We start from the raw sequence: 19176 nt of genomic DNA, 5'->3' as shown, positions 1-19176 counted from the left end.
GCCATAGCACATCCGGACAACCGACATAACCTATCCGGATATGTTTGTTCGGATCATTGACAGAAGCAAGCAGGTCTTGCACGTCATTCCAACAGTCCGCCATAGCCCACATTTTGTCACCTGCAGAGTGAAAGGACAGGAATGAAGTGACAGCAAGTCACTTCCCACGATCTCTGACAGTCGCGGTGCCTCCCACGTCTCTGTCAGCCGCCCGTAGGGTGATGATGGCCCTGCCACCACCTAGAGGCATCATTACAAGCCAAAATATCTCCCTACCATTAAAGAGGGAAACAAAGCTTGTGATACTTATATATATGGACCTTCATACAAGAAGAAGGTAAGCTTGCTATACCTAGTAAAAGGCCAACTGATTATTCTCTCTAACCATGGCTGACAAAACCATCGGAGGGTGTGTCCGGACACCCTGTCCGAACGCCTTTTGCAGGAACAGTTGAACCAGGAATCTATATTGGTTGAGATCGTGCGTCCACCCATTTGGCAACTACGTGGATCAACAGGGACGCGAGGCCTCAACATATATTACGTGCCAAGCATGAGTTAGATACAATCATTTATTGTAGAAATACTCTGTAACTAACATTCTTCATGATTAGTAGATATGTGCATAATTGTTATTCATAACTAATGGTCTATTTCCCATCTTACCAACTAGTCAACAAGTGCAACCATCATCACAATGCTAACTAGTTTGAAGATAATGCAAATGTCTTGAAGATAGTGCAAAGAGAAGCAAAAATCTATACAACAAAATCTTTATTCTTCAAAAAAATTTCATCAAATTGTTTATTTAGTAGATTGAATCGCATGCCATGTAACTCTTATGCAAAATAAAGAGTTACTTATTTAGTGAATCTTGTTGAAAAACAAATTGGAGTATTTGATAAACACAACATTAGCTAGATCTCTTTCAAGAAAAATGAAAAATAAAAAATAAAAGTTCAAAGATAAGGGGAGAAGCTATCGTTAGGATGATGGCTTGAATGAAACCTCTACATATATGGTACATATGTAATGCCCAAAACATAATTTAGGGGTAAAATCATAATTTATAAATTATTAATTAATTAAAGTCATTTAATAAGGGTAAAAAGGTTTTTTCGTATTTCAAACCCCTAGATATAAATTAGATATTTCCTATCTTCTCTCAAATTTTTCAGGTAATATTTTTAATCCTTAAATTAATATTTTATATTCGTTAATTAATTTTTAAAACTTTAGGTATTCTTTGGAATATCTCAATTTTGATTAGAGTTCGTTTAATTAATTTCTAGGTCAAAAAGATTAAAAATTTATGAACATAGTTTGATTTATTAATGGAGATCGATAAATTTTGATTACTCAAAGGAATAGATCTAGATAAAAAAAAAAATTATATAGTTTCAAATGTGAAAATTTCATAAAATATGTGAGTATGGAGGTTAAAAGTTTTGACTTTGGAGAGGAAAAAAATGATGAAAGATGCGTAGGAAAGATTTGGCATGTTGAAAAAAAATAAAAAATTGCATGGGGTATTTGTTATATTTCAGTAGGAGATTTAAATAATAGTAATAATAGTTTAATGCAAATAAATATTCTTAAAAGATTTAATTAGATAAGTTAAAAAAATAAATAAATTATTGTTTAGGAAGTTGAAAATAATATTGGATGGTAATAATATTAACATGAGAAATTAATTAGGATCTCTAATACTAAATAAAATATTTTTAAGATTGTCAAATTTATATATTTAAATAAATAATCAATATTGTGTATGATATTATGTTAGGTGAGGAGTAAATTCGCCAAGCTAAATCCTTCAAGATTTTGAGTGTTTTTTCAAGGTAAGGGCAATTAATGTAGATTTTTATAAAAGAAAATAATTTCTTTTGTATTTTGAAATGTATAAGAATATTATTTTTATCTTTTCGCATGGATCAAATATGTGTTTTGCATGGAAAATATATTTGAGAATTTTATTTGTTTATGAAAAGTGAAAAATTGAGGAGATATGATATTTTGTTTTGTAAGTTTGAATTAATGAAATAAAGTATTTGACTTTGAATTATATGGCCCTAGTCAACGGGTTATAATTGTTGACATTTTCGGCCCTAATCAATGGGTTATAATAGTTGATATTATATGGCCCTAGTCAACGGGTTATAATAGTTGACCTTATGACCCTAGTCAATGGGTTATAATTGTTGACATTTGGTTTTGTTCACTTTAACTAGAACAAATTTGAAACTAATCACTTATTTGTAAAGTTCCACCTAATTGGACACCATTTGTTATTTGATAACTAAAGTAAAGATATTTTGAATGCATTTGATTTGGTTTTGATGAGAGATTGTTTGAAATGAATATGAGAAAGTTTTGTTGAAAAGTTTGAATGTATTAGTATTTTAAACTCAAAAGTTTTTATGAAAATAAGTATATGTTATATCTCTTATTTGCAAGCATGATTGAAAATATTTGATCCATGAAACTGTATTGATATTCTTTATTGAGCTTTAAGTTCATGCTCATTTGTTGATGATTTTTCAGGTACTCTCAGTTCAGACGAGAAGTGATGACTAGGTTGGGGAATTTTTCTTTGTTAGGATTTTGGTTCAAACTTTATTTTGGACATTGTTTAGATGTTAAAATTTAATTCCCCGTTTAAATTATTTGAATTTGAAGTTATTTGGACAATAACACTCTGGTTGATGTGTTAGTTTTTTTTTTAAAAGTTGATACTTGGAGATTTTAGAATTTTGTCCTACTACTCTGAACAGGAATTTGGTAATTGGTAAATTTCCAGTTACAATATGAATGTTTGTGTCGTTTTCACTTTGAGACTTTAGGCTAGAGGTGTGAAATGGCCGTCATGCTCTTGGAGTGGGTTTTGGGGTGTGAAAACATACATTTTGGATATTGAGCACAAAAAATAAAGAGTTTTTTGTTAATCAAATCATGCATAGACATGAATAGAAGATAAATAAATTCATGAGATTTTTAACGTAATTTGATAATTAATATAATCCATAAATCCACAAAGTACACACCAACATTCAACAATTCATTAATTAAAGGGGGAAAAAAATACAATGGTGAAGCTCCCAAAAAAAGAAAAAAATCTCAATTACGATCACACTCACTAAAAACCAAAAGCCTAAAATAGAAAAGGGTTAAACATATATTAAGGGCAAACTTATCATTTATTACACAAAAAAATTTCTCCCAGAAGCTCAACGGGGAGCTCAACTCCCTGAATCCTAAATGAAACACAACAAAATTGATTTAGACTTCACAATTCAACATTCTCATTTTCATATCAAATCCAAATACTGAGAAAAATTTAACAAAAAAGTTCACTAGGGCGCAGTGAAGAGTTATTCCTTGAGGAGGAACTTCTTGAAGCAATAAACTGAGTATTTAAGATCTCTTTTTAACCCATTTTTTAAGTCTGCATAAGCAATACCAAATCAAAGCCTTTCCAAATCAATCAATCGCTTTCAATAAATATATATATATATATAGACCTGGTTTTCTGGACTAGATCCACTCTCATATATATTATGGTGTCTATTAATATATGTTATGGACAAGTTTGCCTTAGTCCTCATTAGCAAAGAGATGGAGTACATACTGTTTGACCCATGAACACTCCACTACAGAATCGAAGTTGTTTGTGATGTGAGCATTAACACTATGATTAATTAAGCTCATGAGGGGTTACAATTTTGTGAGCTTAAAGCAACTATCAGTGTTGTAACTTAGGTTGGCACTATTTAAGTATGCCAAGTTATTTGCTAAATTACTTAACTTAGCATAAGCTTTTCCTATTTGACATTTGGTACAAAATTACATTCGATAATGCTAAATTACTAATTAACCTAAATACTTTAGATAATAAATATACAACATAAGGTCATTTGACAACATTGTTGTAGAACATTAGTTTCACTATACTAATTAAATTTTCCTTGTGGAAACCAAAATTTTGTTAGATCAAATTGTATCACAAATAGCCAATGTAATGAAAAAAATTGTTTAATCAATTAATTGGTTTAGGCAAACAAGGATGGTCTTATTAGGTAATAATTTGTATGTACCATTTTAATTAAGTAATATCGATCATTTTTTTTTTCTTTCCTGCTCCATGGAAGGTAATATAAATGTTTTAACATAATACTTCCACAAAATCCATGAAATTTTCTTTGTATTAGTATGTTAAGATTAGAAAAGTGTTTTTAAAATAAGTGCTTAATATACTCCAAACTTTTTATAATATTAAGAGTCTCTTTAGCAATGATTTCAAGAAGTGTTTTTATCCTAAAAAGTATTTTTGAAAAAAATTTAAAGGCTGTTTGGTTACTATTTTTTAAAACAGTTTTTAAAAATAGTTTTTGGTGTTTTCAGAAATAAATTGCATGTGAAAATTGAATTTTGAAAAACAGTTTTTGTTCTTAAAAATAGAAAAAACATGTTTGGTTGAGTTAATAAAAAATGTTTTTTAGAACAAATAAAACAAAAACCATGTTTGGAAGTTAGGTTTTTTTTTTTAAAAAAAAAATTAATGTTTTCTTCATAACTCTTCTCTATTTATAGAAAAAGATATAAATAAAGAAAAATTCAACAAAAGATAATAATAAGAGGGTGATGGATTTGAATGGGAAATCAAATTAGATTTTTAGTTTTTATTTTATTTTAAATTTTGATCATATATTTTTTATTTTAATTATAATAAATAAGAAGTTGAAATATTTTAATAATAAACGGCTAAATATCATATTAAATGAGGATTAACGATAAGATAATCCCTTTCAATAAATGGTTAGATTTTTTAATAAAAAAAGGATAAAATGTTATAATTCAAATTTAAAACTTTTGTTAGTACTATAAATTAATTGTAGAAATATTGGATACAAATATTTAAAGGAAATATTGACAATTATGTAAAATCAAACATATTTTATTATTATAGATACTAGCAAGAAATATTATTAATTCAAGGATTTAAGATTCATAAGGATATATTTATTTAAAATTTTCTTAACTATTTGCCTTTTTATCTCCTATTTTCTACTAAATCTTATCCCTCTAACATCATTTCCGATTATTCTACTTTTTAAAATAAAAATAATAAATTTGTTTTAAAAATAAAAATAATTTGATAATTAAATTAATCTATAAATATAAAGTTTTTTCAACATGTTTATTTATTTTTTAAAAATTATATTTTATTTGATTAACTTAATATTTTAAAGATAAAAAAATATATCCATTTTTCAATTAATTTTTATAATTTTAAAAGTTGTATGCATTTTTTAATATAAAAATTATATTTAATCATTTTTTTTATTTTGATAAAAAATTAAAAATTAAAAAAAAAAAATTTCAGACCTACCCCTTACCCTAATTTTCCATCTACACCTTCTTCTTCCTCTTGAGATCTCTCTCATCTCTCTCTTCTCACAATCTCTCCATCTTGTTCAACATAATTTACACTCCTCTCTTCCTCTTTCATCTTAACACCTCCATTTCCCCACTCCTCTTATCTCTCTCTCACACATATTTACCCACCTTTGTTACTCGTGTGAAGTTCAAATTGTAGCCTTGCCACCATCAACATCAACAACACTGTAGTTGATCAATTTTCTCATTTGGGGAAGGAAATTGGAAAAGAAAATATTGAAAACACAAATTTGAGGGCTTGTGGATTTGGGATTTGATTGAATTTGTGGTAAGATACATTTTTTTTAGGGTTTGTGATTTGTTCTCTTTGAATGTCTTTTTTTTTTTTTTTTTTTTGTTCTCCATGATTTTTTGTGTGTTTTTTTTTTCTTCGGTGAACCAGTGTAAAAAAATAGGGAAAACAACTTGAGATTGTTGTCTAAAACCACCAAATTAAAAACACGAAGAACAAATTTAAAAACATAGGGAACAATTGCCAAACGTGTTTTTTGTTCTCAAGAACATAAAACAGTTTTCGGAAACAACAACCAAAGATACCATAAGTATTTGACAAAATGTACAAAATAATTGTAAAAATCTAAAGATCACTTTTAGTTTTGAAAAATTACTTGTAATCACTTGTAGTTTTGAAAAATTACTTATAATCACTTGTAAGTTTGAAAAATTACCTATAATGTTTTTTTGTATATATATAGAAATACTTGATAAGTGATTCTTCTAAAAACACTTTTAGAGAAAACACTTTCACTAAAAACACTTCAAGTAAAAATATTCTTCAATGTTTTTTAAGAGTGTGTTTGACAATATTTCTATTTAAAGTGTTTTAATGGAAGTATTGTTTTTTATGGAAGTGTTTTTAGAGGAATCATTAATCAAGTGTTTGTCCAGAAAATATTTAAAGTGATTTTTCAATGCTATAAATGATTTTTCAAAATTTTAAAAACATTTTTTAAAATTTTTCAAACACTTAATTTTTTTTTTTGGATAACCGATTAAAAGGAACAAAAAAAATATAAAATTACAAATTTAACCTCCCACTTTTTTTTACAAAAAAAAAAAAAAAAAAATACTCACTTTTTTCTTGCAAAAATAACATTTTTCTTTTAAAATATTCATGTAAATAATGAAAATATTGAAAGATATTTATGTAAAAAATGGGAAAGACTAGTTTTATAAATTTGGGATCTTTCATTCCTTTTAATCAATTAATAGTTTTTTTTTCAAAAATAATTTTAAATTAAAAGTGCTTTTTAAAGCATTGTCTAACGAACTCTAATCCATCCTAGCCTATTGTTGGAGATAAATAGCTAAGTAAATGAAAATATTACTAATTAACTCCTAGAATTTATCTTTCTACATGGTTGTTGCCTTCCCTTGGACAATTTATCACTCTAAATTCCAAATTCTCATTATTTGTTAATTTTTATTCCAAAATAAAGATTAAAGACCTTCTGGTAAGTATGGTGTGGATTTTTTTCCCTTTTTAACCATATACAACTCCGCATGCAAGCTGTCTTTGAGCCACGCCATCAAATCAGTTTCTTCATTCTTGAGCCAGATTTGGTACATGCTACTACACAAATATTAATTTATGAAGCTCAAATATTTCTAAAAAGCGCCATGCAATAAGGTAATAAGATGGTTTTTTTATAAAATTAGTTTAACCTTGACGCTTTTTGAAAGAATCTATGGCGCTTCTCAGCGATGGCGCCTTTCCAAAACGCCATCGTAGGCATTGCACAGCATCCTTGGTGCTTTCTAAAGTGTCACCGTATGCAGATATCAACTTGGCACTTTTTTTGAGTGTCATTGAATGTAATTATATATAAATTTCATCTTTTTCCCCAATCTTACCCACACATGCACCCCGACAAACCCAATATCATAGGATCCCTAAACCTAACTACCATGCTTGGCTCTTACCAGCCACTAATCGGCGAGCTTAATTGTTGCTTACTTCCGGCCACCACTAGCCGCATCACTCCGATAAACAACAAACCTAACCCATAGTGCTTTGGATGGTTCCAGGACAGGTAATGTGAAGATTGAGTGGAGATTGGGTTCATGGTGTTGAGATTAGAGCAATTGTGGGAAGCGATGTGCACTCCACCGTGCAGCAGCAGCAGATTTTTTATTAGTTCGGGTGAGATTGAAATGTGATCTCCCCCTCCATCTTTTATTATCTTTTGTCATATAAATGTTTTAAATGCTTTCACGTGGTTGGGTTTTCAAAATAACTATTTTTTGTGACATCGATTGACAATTGTCTTTTAAATATGAAAGTTGTTTTTTTAGTAAAGGCAACTTCAAAATAACCATTAGGGATCTGGAATGAACCCTAATGGGACCATTGAAATCCCAAGTTTTAATATCTCTGACTGTACGATTTCTTATAGCAACAGATCAGATCCAGTTTTATAATAAAATATGGTTTTAGGGCATGTAAAGCTTTCTGAAACACAAGCTGCGGCTGGCAGTATGGAAAGTTTCATCTCGATGGATTGAGTTCTCCTGTCAAATACAAAGTTCTACTCAAGCAATTTAATCATAGAGGACATGATTTAAATACTTACTTTGAAAACTCTCTACTTTGAAAACATTTATCAAAAAACAATTTTTCAAAATTGTTCTTAAAATGAGTTCCGATTGTTTTTATTCAAAAAATTTTGTTTGAAAACTTATGTACAATGTAAAAGTTTCTAAAGTATTGTTTACGTCATTTTCAATTGTTGCTCAATATGTTTATTGAAAAACAATTGCAAACATTTCAAATCTTGTTTCTTCTTATGACATGATAAATAATGTTTTCTAGGTACATAATAAAAACCTTGAAATAATGTTTTTAGCTTATACCCATGAAAAAAGGGAGATTTATGGTTGGTTGAGTCATTTAAATAATCATGTCAATGGGAAATTGTGTTTATTGAGAGCCATAACTTGAAGTTATAGAAGACACTTCTTGAAATGAGAAAGACTCGAGGCTTTCTTCTTATTAATACTAAGTTAAGCAAGTCTCATATTACAACACACATAGGCATTGTTTCCATGGTGAAGATCTTGAAGATCCTCTTTTAGCACACTAATACTAATTAACAATACCAAACTCTAGACGATGGCAAAAGCCACCTAGTAGTTGGGATTACATTTTTTTTATTTTTGGAGGAACTTCTTGAACCAATAAGCAGAATGCTTTGGGTATCGCTTTAAACCATTTTTATAATCCACATAACCAAGGCCAAAGCGAAAGGTGAAACCAGCATCCCATTCAAAGTCATCAAGAAAAGACCATGCAAAGTATCCTTTCACATTGACGCCCTCCCTGCCAAAATTGCATACATACATGCACTATATTAGTAATAATATTCTAGTACTTTGGAAAAATCTCAAAATTAAGATGACCTAATATATGTACTACTACAAGTTAGGCCTTAAATTCCAGTCTTGATGAAGGCAAGATTTGATTTCAAGTATATAGTACAATACCCTAAAAACTTCAAGACTAGACCTAATGCAATGTAACATCTTAGTTAAATGTTTCATATTTTTATTATTAGATTATCAATTTGACTTAAAAGCTTAACTTGTCACATGTGAGCTTAAATTAGATAAACTTTATATATTATGCCAATGTACTTAGGCTAAAACCCTTGCACTTGCATAACCCATGGATGTTGCATATGTGAGCTAAATTTAATTACTCACTTGATAGCTTTTGAGAGATAGTACAAATGTCCACGATGGTATGTTATCCTCAAGGTATCATTGAGATCTTCCTTCACAGGCACTGAAGCATTATTTGCAGTAGCCAAGCCTACACAAGACCATATAACCATTAGTTTGAATCATATTAAAATGAAATCAAAATATTAATGTTCCATGACTTAAAAACAATATAAGTTGGTAATCAATTCATTAAGCCTACCATTCTCTGTAATGTAAATAGTTGGATTGTTGTAATGTTCCTTGATGTAAAGCATAAGTTTTCTGATTCCCCATGGACAAATGTAAAGCCAATTCAACGGGGTCTACAAAATCACACACCATAGATCACTTAGTAATGAATTCATGTAGGATATGTCTAGTTCCCAAAACATATTAAAAAATAAAATAAAATACTAAAAAAAGTCATTTTTTTCATGTCTAATTATACTCTGGAAAATATCAAAGAAATTAAATATAATTAAAATTAATTAAAAAACTTATATATTTTTTATTTTTTTATTTTTATATTGAAAAGTCAAAATAAGTAAAATAAACTTCAAGTAATATATAAAAATAATTTATTGGTTTTAAATTTTTTTTTTCCTTCTATTTTTTCTCTATTTTATACATATATATATATATATATATATATATATAATATATATATATATATATATATTGCATCTTCCCTCAATTTTTTTGAGGAACCAAACATAACCTTAGATGTCTAAGGACAGAGACATTACCGGTTGGCCAATGTTAACCCCATCTTTCTCCGCTATAGCCATAGAAAAAATAAACAGGGTTTAGTCACCTAAAGGCAAAGCATGAAGGAGAACAAGAATCATAGTTGAGCTCATAAGATTGAGTTTTTCAAGCTTACTGGTTAGGTTGAGTCGGCCATCTATTGCCCAGCTTAGCTCCAAGGTGTTTACTGCTGATGCATAGGTAGTGGCATAATTTGAAGTATAGTAATTAATTCCTAAGAAATCCAATGATCCCTTAAGCATTTCGGATTCAGCTGGCGAGAATTTGGGCAGTCGATGCCCCACGAGAGATTGCATGGTCATTGGGTACTCGCCATATGTGATTGGATGTAGAAACCTAAAAAAAAAAAAAAAATTTAAATTTAAAAATTCATATAATTAAAGGTTAATCAATGAGAAAATATACCAAACAAAATATTTATAAAGAAAAAGGGTATTTGATAAATTAATTTAATGACTTAATATGACGATATGACTTAAAGACTTAAAATTAAGTAATTAAGTAAATTAAACATGTTAAAAATAATTTTAGGTATTAAGTCAATATCTATATATATAATATATATATATATTATATATATATATATTAATTATTTTATTTACCATGTTTAATAAAAAGTATATTTTACAATTGACTTTACATTTACAACAATCTTTGCGTAAATTTTTTTTTTTATGGTTATTTCAAACATGTACAACACATTAAATATAAATATTTAACTAATAAATTAATATTTTAAAATCAATGAAAACATATAAATATTAGTCAATTAATGATGGTAAATATGTCAATTTAATAATTTAGAATGAATTTTAAATTAATAATTTAAGAATAATTTAATTTAAACTTAAATCATTAAATAGTAAGAATTAAGTTTTATCAAACACCCATCAAGTCCTAAATCAAAATGGTGGCTTAACAAGACTCACCATCCTAACATGAAATCGAGGGCTCTATGGGAAGCCTTGACACCTACAACGGTTGCATACTTTGATTGTAACCAATGTGTTACTAGGGTTACTCCAATAATTCCCTTTTGAGATTTCTGCAATCATTCAAATATAATCATCAAAAACTATCAATATTGTCTATCTTGAAACTGATCTTTAGTTAATCAAAATGAAATGCACGTAACAAATAATAAGCAAGAACCTGATACTTCTCCTTGTACAATTTCACTCCAGCAGCATGAGAAAGAAGTAGGTGGTGTGCCACTTTATAGGGTTCAGTTGCGGAGTTCCCAGAGGCACAGGTGCCTGAATAGTTCGAACATCGGCCCGGTGCAAAAGTTCCAGTTGAGTAGCCATAGTAGGCATAGGAGAATGGCTCATTCAAAGTGATCCAATGCTTCACTCGATCTCCAAATTGTTTAAAGCAAAAATCAACATAGTTGCGATAATCGTCCCTATATCAAACCGAAGCTTTTCCTTTAATTAAATAGGATCATTTTATGAAAAATGTACAGATGAAGGTATGATCATACGTTCCAACTTACACTATTTTAGGGCTTAAGAATCCACCATACTCGTCTTCAAGGGCTTGCGGGAGATCCCAATGGAATAAAGTCACAAAGGGCTTCAACCTTACATAAGATAGCAAGATATATATGAGTTCTTCAAACTATTCCTCCGAAAGTATTTTGGAAAACATAGAATGTTTTAAGGGAGATTGGTAATGACCATTCGCTAAGAGCTCATTGATGACGTTGTTGTAAAATTGGACACCGTCCTTGCTCACTCCCCCGCTAACTCTTCCAGCTGAAACAAAATTCCATATACGTTACCCCTAGGATCAATCAATGTCAATCATTCAACAAATATACATATCCATCATGGGCATAACCCAATTTCTTACTTGGTAGTACTCTAGTCCAGGAGATGGAGAATCTAAGGGCATCCATACCCAAGAACTTCAGTAGTTGAATGTCCTCCTGTAACATCAATTCTAAAGTTATTTTTGAGAAGTGAATAAATTCCTGTAAAGCCAAGGATTTGGTCACCGTAAGGATGATTGCCATTCCAAGGCTCCAAAGACAAGTGACAAAAGATCATTTACATTAGGGTTTACCTTATATTTATGATAAAAATCAATGGCTACATCTCCTGTTGACTGGTCCGAGATCTTTTCTGTCACAGCACCAAACCTCTTTTCATAAATTAATACGATGGAGATTTGTATGGAAATAAAAAAATATAGGCATAGCTCAAGAACACAAATCATTGATCATTTAACAAGTAGAAAGTTGGGATTAACCATCAATTAGTCTTAACTAATGATATTGATCCAAATGAGGTTTATTGAATTTGAGATTTTTTTTTCTTTGATTTAACCAAGTAAAATAAATAAATAAATAAATAAGTATAAAATTGAATTTCGAGTTAATTTCATTTACCTTTTATAAGTTTTTAATTAAATATATCTAATTTTTATAGATTTGAAATTTCATTAAATACTTTTTTATTTTTTTTATTTTTTATTATCACTCTAATTTCCATTCAAAATAAGATATACGATCGAATTTCAAATTTAGAGAAATTAGATATATTTAACCAAAACATAAGAAAACGTGAATGACCTTGTATTTGAGTACCATCCAACCATAGATATCATGTGAGATGCAGAATTTTTGAGGTGTTAAATGTAATATTGAAAATAAAATTGCACCGTTCCAAATCGAAAGCTACACCACACAAGTCTTGTCAGCACTGACCAGTGGTGGTTCTTTTTGGCTGACCCACTGGAAACTAACCTCAAGTTGTACCACACCTGGAACTTTTGGACCACGTGTATAAAATTATCACAGAGAAATTGAGAAACATTTAATGGTCTTTTGCAGTGGTCCTTATCATGGGGTCACCCTTGTCATTATTAAAGATTGGCTGCTTCTCTTTTTTCTTTTTGTTTTTACTAAGCAGTCACTTTCCCATATAAATTGTTTTGGAAATGAAATGTTAAATATGATCTCTACCGGGTTATAGAATTCAATTGATGAGAAAATCTAGGTAGAATTTGGTGTATGATTGAATCATTCAACAAAATCTTGAGTATTGTAATTAAAAAAAAAAAAAAAGGTCTTAGCTTGAGTCATATATATTAATTTTGAAAAATCTAAATTATATATTCATATTTTTCATGCTCAATATTTTTTTATGGACTAATAGGTTTGTATTAGGAATGATAATATGATGGATTTTTTCGGGTACCTACCCCGTTTCGTCTCTAATGAGATGGGCTTAAAATTTTAAATAAATGAGTTAGGGGTGAGTTTAAGATTTTTTTTTTAAAAAAAACTTGGGACAAATTCGAGTATTACCTTAATTGTCCCATCCCATCTTGCCCTAATTATTTATAAAATTAATTTTATTTTAATTTATTTTCGCATTTTTAATATAATAACGATAAATAATAATAATAATAATAATAATAATAATATTTTTCAACAAAATAAGTTATAAAAAATTATAATATTTTAATTATTTATAAAATATATTTATTTTAATGTAATTAAAAACTTTAAATAAATTTTTATAAAGAAATTAAAATTTTTCAAAAATAAATAAATAAACCCGCGGGTGGGACATACTCACACCGAACCAACCTATTGCCATCCTAGTTTCTCTTAATCTTATTAACCAAAATCCAACAGTTAAATCAAGTTCAAGCTTTGATTTTTCCTTGTACAGATCCTAGATTTTGCAGTGGTGAGGCACCCGAAAATTTCCAGACACTTGGGACCAGTCTGCACAGAATGGAACCAGGTCCCTCAGCCATGTCCGGTTTACAATTTCCATGGTCTTTATAATTTGATCATGTCATGTTCAGGATCGAATTATAACATATGTAACTTTTAGACATTGTTTCACTTTACAGCAAATGGACACTGTCCAAACAACAGTTTGCGTCACTTAGTGTGAAACCTTTAAAGTTCGTCAATTATTGAAACTTAGTAATGTGATTTATAAAGTTACCCTCTACATTGTAAGCTTAATAATGGAACTTTTAACTAATATTTCAAACATTTGAAGCAAAATCAATGAGAAATTCTAAATGATACCATGGAATCAAAGTCATCTTCTAATAATAAGTGATGGTATATTTTTGAGATTTGAATCCCTTTAACACATGCATTTTCTGTTCAAAATTATTTTTTCTTGGAGCCAGGGACAACATTTAAATACACCAAACAATCATGTGCCTGCCATTGATTTATGTTCAGCAGGCACATAAATCATTGAGTTATTCTTAGACAACTTGTCGAAAATTCCAAGAAAATGCATGTGCTAAGAGACTTGGTATGCACATTATAACCTGAAAAGATTGGAAAAATAATTTTCTAGCTGTTAAATAACTAGATTTAGTTTTAAATTTTTTTTTTTACCTATCCTTGAACAATTATGAAGTTATCAATGTAATAATTAATATTACCGTATTCAAACATTTCAGAAAAGTGCTCCAAATTAGAATATGTCATACATTATGAGTCCAAATATATATGTTCTAATAACTTAAAGCTTTTAAGAAAGTTGGTGTCTTAAAAGCTTGGAAAATGCACACAATCTTGATTTGGACGAACATGGCTTAGAAGGACATATCCTGTGGTAGCTTTAAGTATTATATCTCAGTATTGCTAAAATTATCATTTATCATTATGGTTGTACGTTCTTTGCCAAGATTAGGCCAAACTGATGATGAACCAGGGTCAGAGAGAAAGAGAGGACCTGGATATTTTGCAGTGAAGGTGTCCCAGATACTCTTGCCTCTAAGATGTGCTGCTCCTTCATACTGAGATAATAGTATACAAGTTAATGCATATATTGAGAAAACCTTGTAGCCCTAAGTCAATGGAAAATGTTGGGGTTGTACCTGGTAGGCTGATGAGGCTGCTCCAAAAGTAAAACCGGGTGGAAAGCTATGTCTGCTGAACATAACCGAGGGCTTTACGCCATGGCAATGGGCAAAGGAGAGGACTAGGACAAGGGCACAGAAGAGATGAGGACCTTGAGTGGCCATTCCTGAGTTTGCTACACACAAATTTGTTTATGGAACTCTCTATATATAGAGAATGCTAGAAGCAAAGAATAAGATATTTTCATGGATGACGATTTGGGACCTAGTTTTTGGTCCATATATATATATCTATATATATGAACCCATAGTTTTTGGTCCATTTATAACTCTTGATCGTAGAGATCATAGGCTGTACATTTAGAGGATTTTGCTGATGAATCCTGGTCCATTATTTTATAAGTCGCATGCCACAAGCCCTAATTAACAAAGACCAAATTTCAATCTAGACACACGTAAGTATTAATTTTAATGGGTCATTAATTAGCATAAGTAAATGATATCACATAATCCCTTGGATCTTCTTAAAGCCGAGAAGGAATAGTACTACGGGAGATTTTTATCCTTGATCTCATATTTTCATCTTTATTTACCCGATCTGCAAAGTAGACAGGCTCGACCGATCTTCTTAGTTTATTAGCAATACTATACAATTTCATGAATTTAATAAGGTACCTTGAGTTTTCATTCAAGCTAAGATGTTTTTCTGTCCAGTTGCTCACCATTAATTAGTACAATAATTTATTCGACATATTATTGTAGCTACTGCCAATAACTTCAATCAAGCATATAAGAAATATATGAGTTTCTTTTCATAGCAGGATATATAAACGGCCATGGCTGAATAACTTCTAGTCCCTCTTTTAATCTTTCTATATAATAGGGTTTCCATATATTTAGCAAGTAACCCATGAACAATTCTGGATATATGTGTTAATTTTAGACCTTGCAAGACATTTTCTAAAAGATTGCTTCTAGCTATTCTCCAAATTCCTTATGAAATAAGGGGATTAAAATATGACAACTGTGAAAAGAATCAATGGTAATTCATAAGCGGTGTCCATGGATCTTATGTCCATTAAGTCCACATGTTGAATTTTCTAAAAATCATGATTTATGACATGTAATGTTAACCTCTAACCATTGTCATACACTCTAGTGGTATTAGCGTTGGACCACATGAACTAAAGCTAATGAGAGGTAGAGGTAACTCGATCTATGGATAAGACCCAACCGACATTGGTAATCAATTGATGTGGTGAGATATTTAACTTATTTTCCTCACATGATGGATAGGCCCATTGAATTGTTTACATCAATGAGTTAGTACAATGCGAGTCGAGTCAAACCTCAATTTCATGCCACATAGATCACATATACTTCCAAAAGTCTTAATGCAAATAAGAGGTAAAGGTAACTCTACACAGTAAACCCAACCATCATGGTACTCAGTTGATATAGGACACTTACTTCATCCCTCTCAGTCATCTAGTACTTACTTTTGAAAGGGTCTCCTATTATCCTTTCTAAGTCTTTGCATTACTGGTCAAGAACAATCCATCCACATTTCCTCTTGTATTAAAGATTAATTTATATATTAATAAAAAATATCATTGAGAAGATTTGTAGAAATGTATATTACGATCCAAGCATGAGTTAGATACACATAGTTTATTGTATAATAATCTGTAACTAAAATTCTTCATGATTAGTAGATATTGCATGATTATTATTCATAACTAATAGTCTATTTCCATCTTACCAACTAGTCAACAATTGCAACATCATCAGAATGCTAACTAGTTGGAAGGTAATGCAAATGTCTTGAAGATAGTGCAAAGAAAAGCAAAAGCCTATACAACAAAATCTTTATTCTTCAAATTGTTCATTTAGTAGATTGAGTTGCATGCCATGTAACTCTTATGCAAAATAAAGAGTTACTTATTTACTGAATCTTGTTGAAAAACAAATTGGAGTATTTGAAAACACAACATTGGCTAGATCTCTTTCAAGAAAAGGAAAAAAAAAAAAGTTGAAAGACAAGGGGAGAAGCTCTTGTTAAGATGATGGCTTGAATGAAACCTCTGCATATATGGTACATACATTTTGGATATTGAGCACAAAAAATAAAGAATTTTTTGTTAATCAAATCATGCATACACATGAATAGAAATAAAGAAATACATGAGATTTTTAACATGGTTCGACCAATTAATGTAATCCATAAATCCACAAAACACACACCAACATTCAACAATTCATTAGTCAGAGGGGGGAAAATACAATAGTGAAGCTCCCAAAAAAAAAAAAAAAATCTCGATTACGGCCACACTCACTAAAAACCAAAACCCCAAAATATAAAAGGGTTAAACATATATTAAGGGCAAAATTATCATTTATCACATAAAAAACTTTCTCCCAAAAGCTTAGCGGGGAGCTCAACTCCCTGAATCCTAAATGAAAGCAATAAAATTGATTCAGACTTCAAATTCAACATTCTCTTTTTCATGTCAAATCCAAATACTAAGAAAAATTTAACATAAAAGTTTAGTAGAGCGTAGCAAAGAGTTACTCCTTAAGGGAGAACTTCTTGAAGTAATAAACTAAGTATTTAAGATCTCTTTTTAGCCCATTTTTTAAATCTACATAAGCAACGCCAAATCAATGCTTTTCCAAATCTATCAATCACTTTCAATAAATATACATATAGACCTAGTTTTCTGGACTAGATCCACTCTTATATATATTATGGTGTCTATTAATATATGCTATGGACAAGTTTACCTTAGTGCTTATTAGCAAAGAGATGGAGTACATATTGCTTGTGTAATGACCCAAATCCAATTTAGGGGTAAAATCGTAATTTAAATTTTTTTCATTAATTAAAGTAATTTAATAAGGGTAAAAAAGTCTTTTCGTATTTAAAACCCCTATATATAAATTAGATCTTTCCTATCTTCTCTATTCAGAAAACCCTTTTATACAGAGATTAGAAATCAGATAGCATAGGGCTAAAGGTTTAGGGTTTGAAGATCAATTTTTTAGGTAAGATTTTTAATCCTTAAATTAATATTTTATATTCGTTAATTAGTTTTGAACACTTTAGTATTCTTTGGAATATCTCAATTTTGATTAGAGTTTGTTTAATTAATTTCTAGGTCAAAAAGATTAAAAATTTATGGACATGGTTTGATTTATTAATGGTGATCGATAAATTTTGATTACTCAAATGAATAGATTTAAATAAAATAAAATAAAAAATTGTATAGTTTCGGATGTGAAAATTACATAAAATTATGAGTATGGAGGTTAAAAGTTTTGACTTTAGAGAGGAAAAAAAATGATGAAAGATGCGTAGGAAGGATTTGGCATGTTGAAAAAAATAATTTTCCATGGGGTATTTGTTAAGTTTCGGTAGGAGATTTAAATAATAGTAATAATAGTTTAATGCAAATAAATATTCTTAAAAGATTTAATTTAGATAAGCTAGAAAAAAAATAATTATTGTTTAGGAAGTTGAAAATAATATTGGATGGTAATAATATTAATATGGGAAATTAATTAGGATCCCTAATACTAAATAAAATATTTTTAAGATTGTCAAATTTGTATATTTAGATAAATAATCAATTATAAATATTGTGTATGATATTATGTTAGGTGAGAAGGAAATTTTTTAGAGTTAAATACATCAAGATTTTGAGTGCTTCTTCAAGGTAAGGGAAATTAATACAGATTTTTATAGAAGAAAATAATTTCTTTTTTATATTGTATTTTGAAATGTTTAAAATATTATTTTTATCTTTTCGCATGGATCAAATATGTGTTTTGTATGGAAAGTATATTTGAGAATCTTCTTTGTTTATTTATGAAAAGTGAAAATTTTTGGAGATATGATATTTTGTTTTACAAGTTTGAATTTATGAAATAAAGTGTTTGACTTGGATTATATGACCCAGAAAAAGTGACCCCTTTTCTTCTAAAAAAAAGAAGTGAATAGATAACTTATAATTTATAATTATTTAGTTAATGTGTTTATCACTTGTCTCATCTATTAATGCATTCAAGACTATAGTTAAATATGTTTTTTTTTAAATATCTTCCTTTCCAAAAAGTATTCATAAAGAAATGAACTACGTTTTCTTACTATGGATTAAAAACCATAAGCAACTTGTAAGTCATGATAATTTGATTATTTTATTTTTATGATCAGAAAGCTTACTTTAATGAGTTCTATTTGAACTTCTCAACTAGCACAAACTAGTTGAAATAATGTTAGAAGTCTAGACTTCATTGCTAAATGTATGTATTAATTTTTTATTATGCTCAAGTTGACTCTCTCTCTCTCTCTCTCTTCACCTTCTCTTGTTATTTGATGACCACGAAAATTTAGGAGAAATGTTC

The 19176-nt window shown here is 29.4% G+C and overlaps 1 protein-coding gene across 2 annotated transcripts; it reads right to left on the bottom strand.

Annotated features, from left to right (window-relative positions):
- Positions 1-8416: 8416 nt before the first annotated feature.
- Positions 8417-14957, bottom strand: LOC117928863 (beta-glucosidase 13-like). Of its 2 annotated transcripts, XM_034848933.1 has the most exons (13): positions 14791-14957; positions 14646-14709; positions 11995-12053; positions 11782-11857; positions 11607-11684; positions 11423-11510; positions 11080-11332; positions 10857-10972; positions 10043-10263; positions 9906-9937; positions 9380-9482; positions 9160-9268; positions 8417-8776 (listed from the first exon to the last, which is right to left on the bottom strand). In XM_034848933.1, the coding sequence occupies exons 1-13, from the start codon at positions 14935-14937 to the stop codon at positions 8608-8610; spliced, it is 1515 nt and encodes a 504-aa protein (XP_034704824.1). In that variant the 5' UTR covers positions 14938-14957; the 3' UTR covers positions 8417-8607. The 2 variants fall into 2 exon arrangements, with proteins under 2 accessions (XP_034704824.1, XP_034704825.1); XM_034848934.1 differs by lacking the exon at positions 11995-12053 and having other exon boundaries at positions 14791-14882.
- Between the last annotated feature and the right edge of the window lie 4219 nt (positions 14958-19176).

Source organism: Vitis riparia, chromosome 13 (genome assembly GCF_004353265.1).
Source record: "Vitis riparia cultivar Riparia Gloire de Montpellier isolate 1030 chromosome 13, EGFV_Vit.rip_1.0, whole genome shotgun sequence".
In the NCBI taxonomy this organism is placed as follows: domain Eukaryota; kingdom Viridiplantae; phylum Streptophyta; class Magnoliopsida; order Vitales; family Vitaceae; genus Vitis; species Vitis riparia.
Note: the sequence above shows the minus strand (reverse complement) of the source record. Positions and strands in the feature narration are given on the sequence as shown.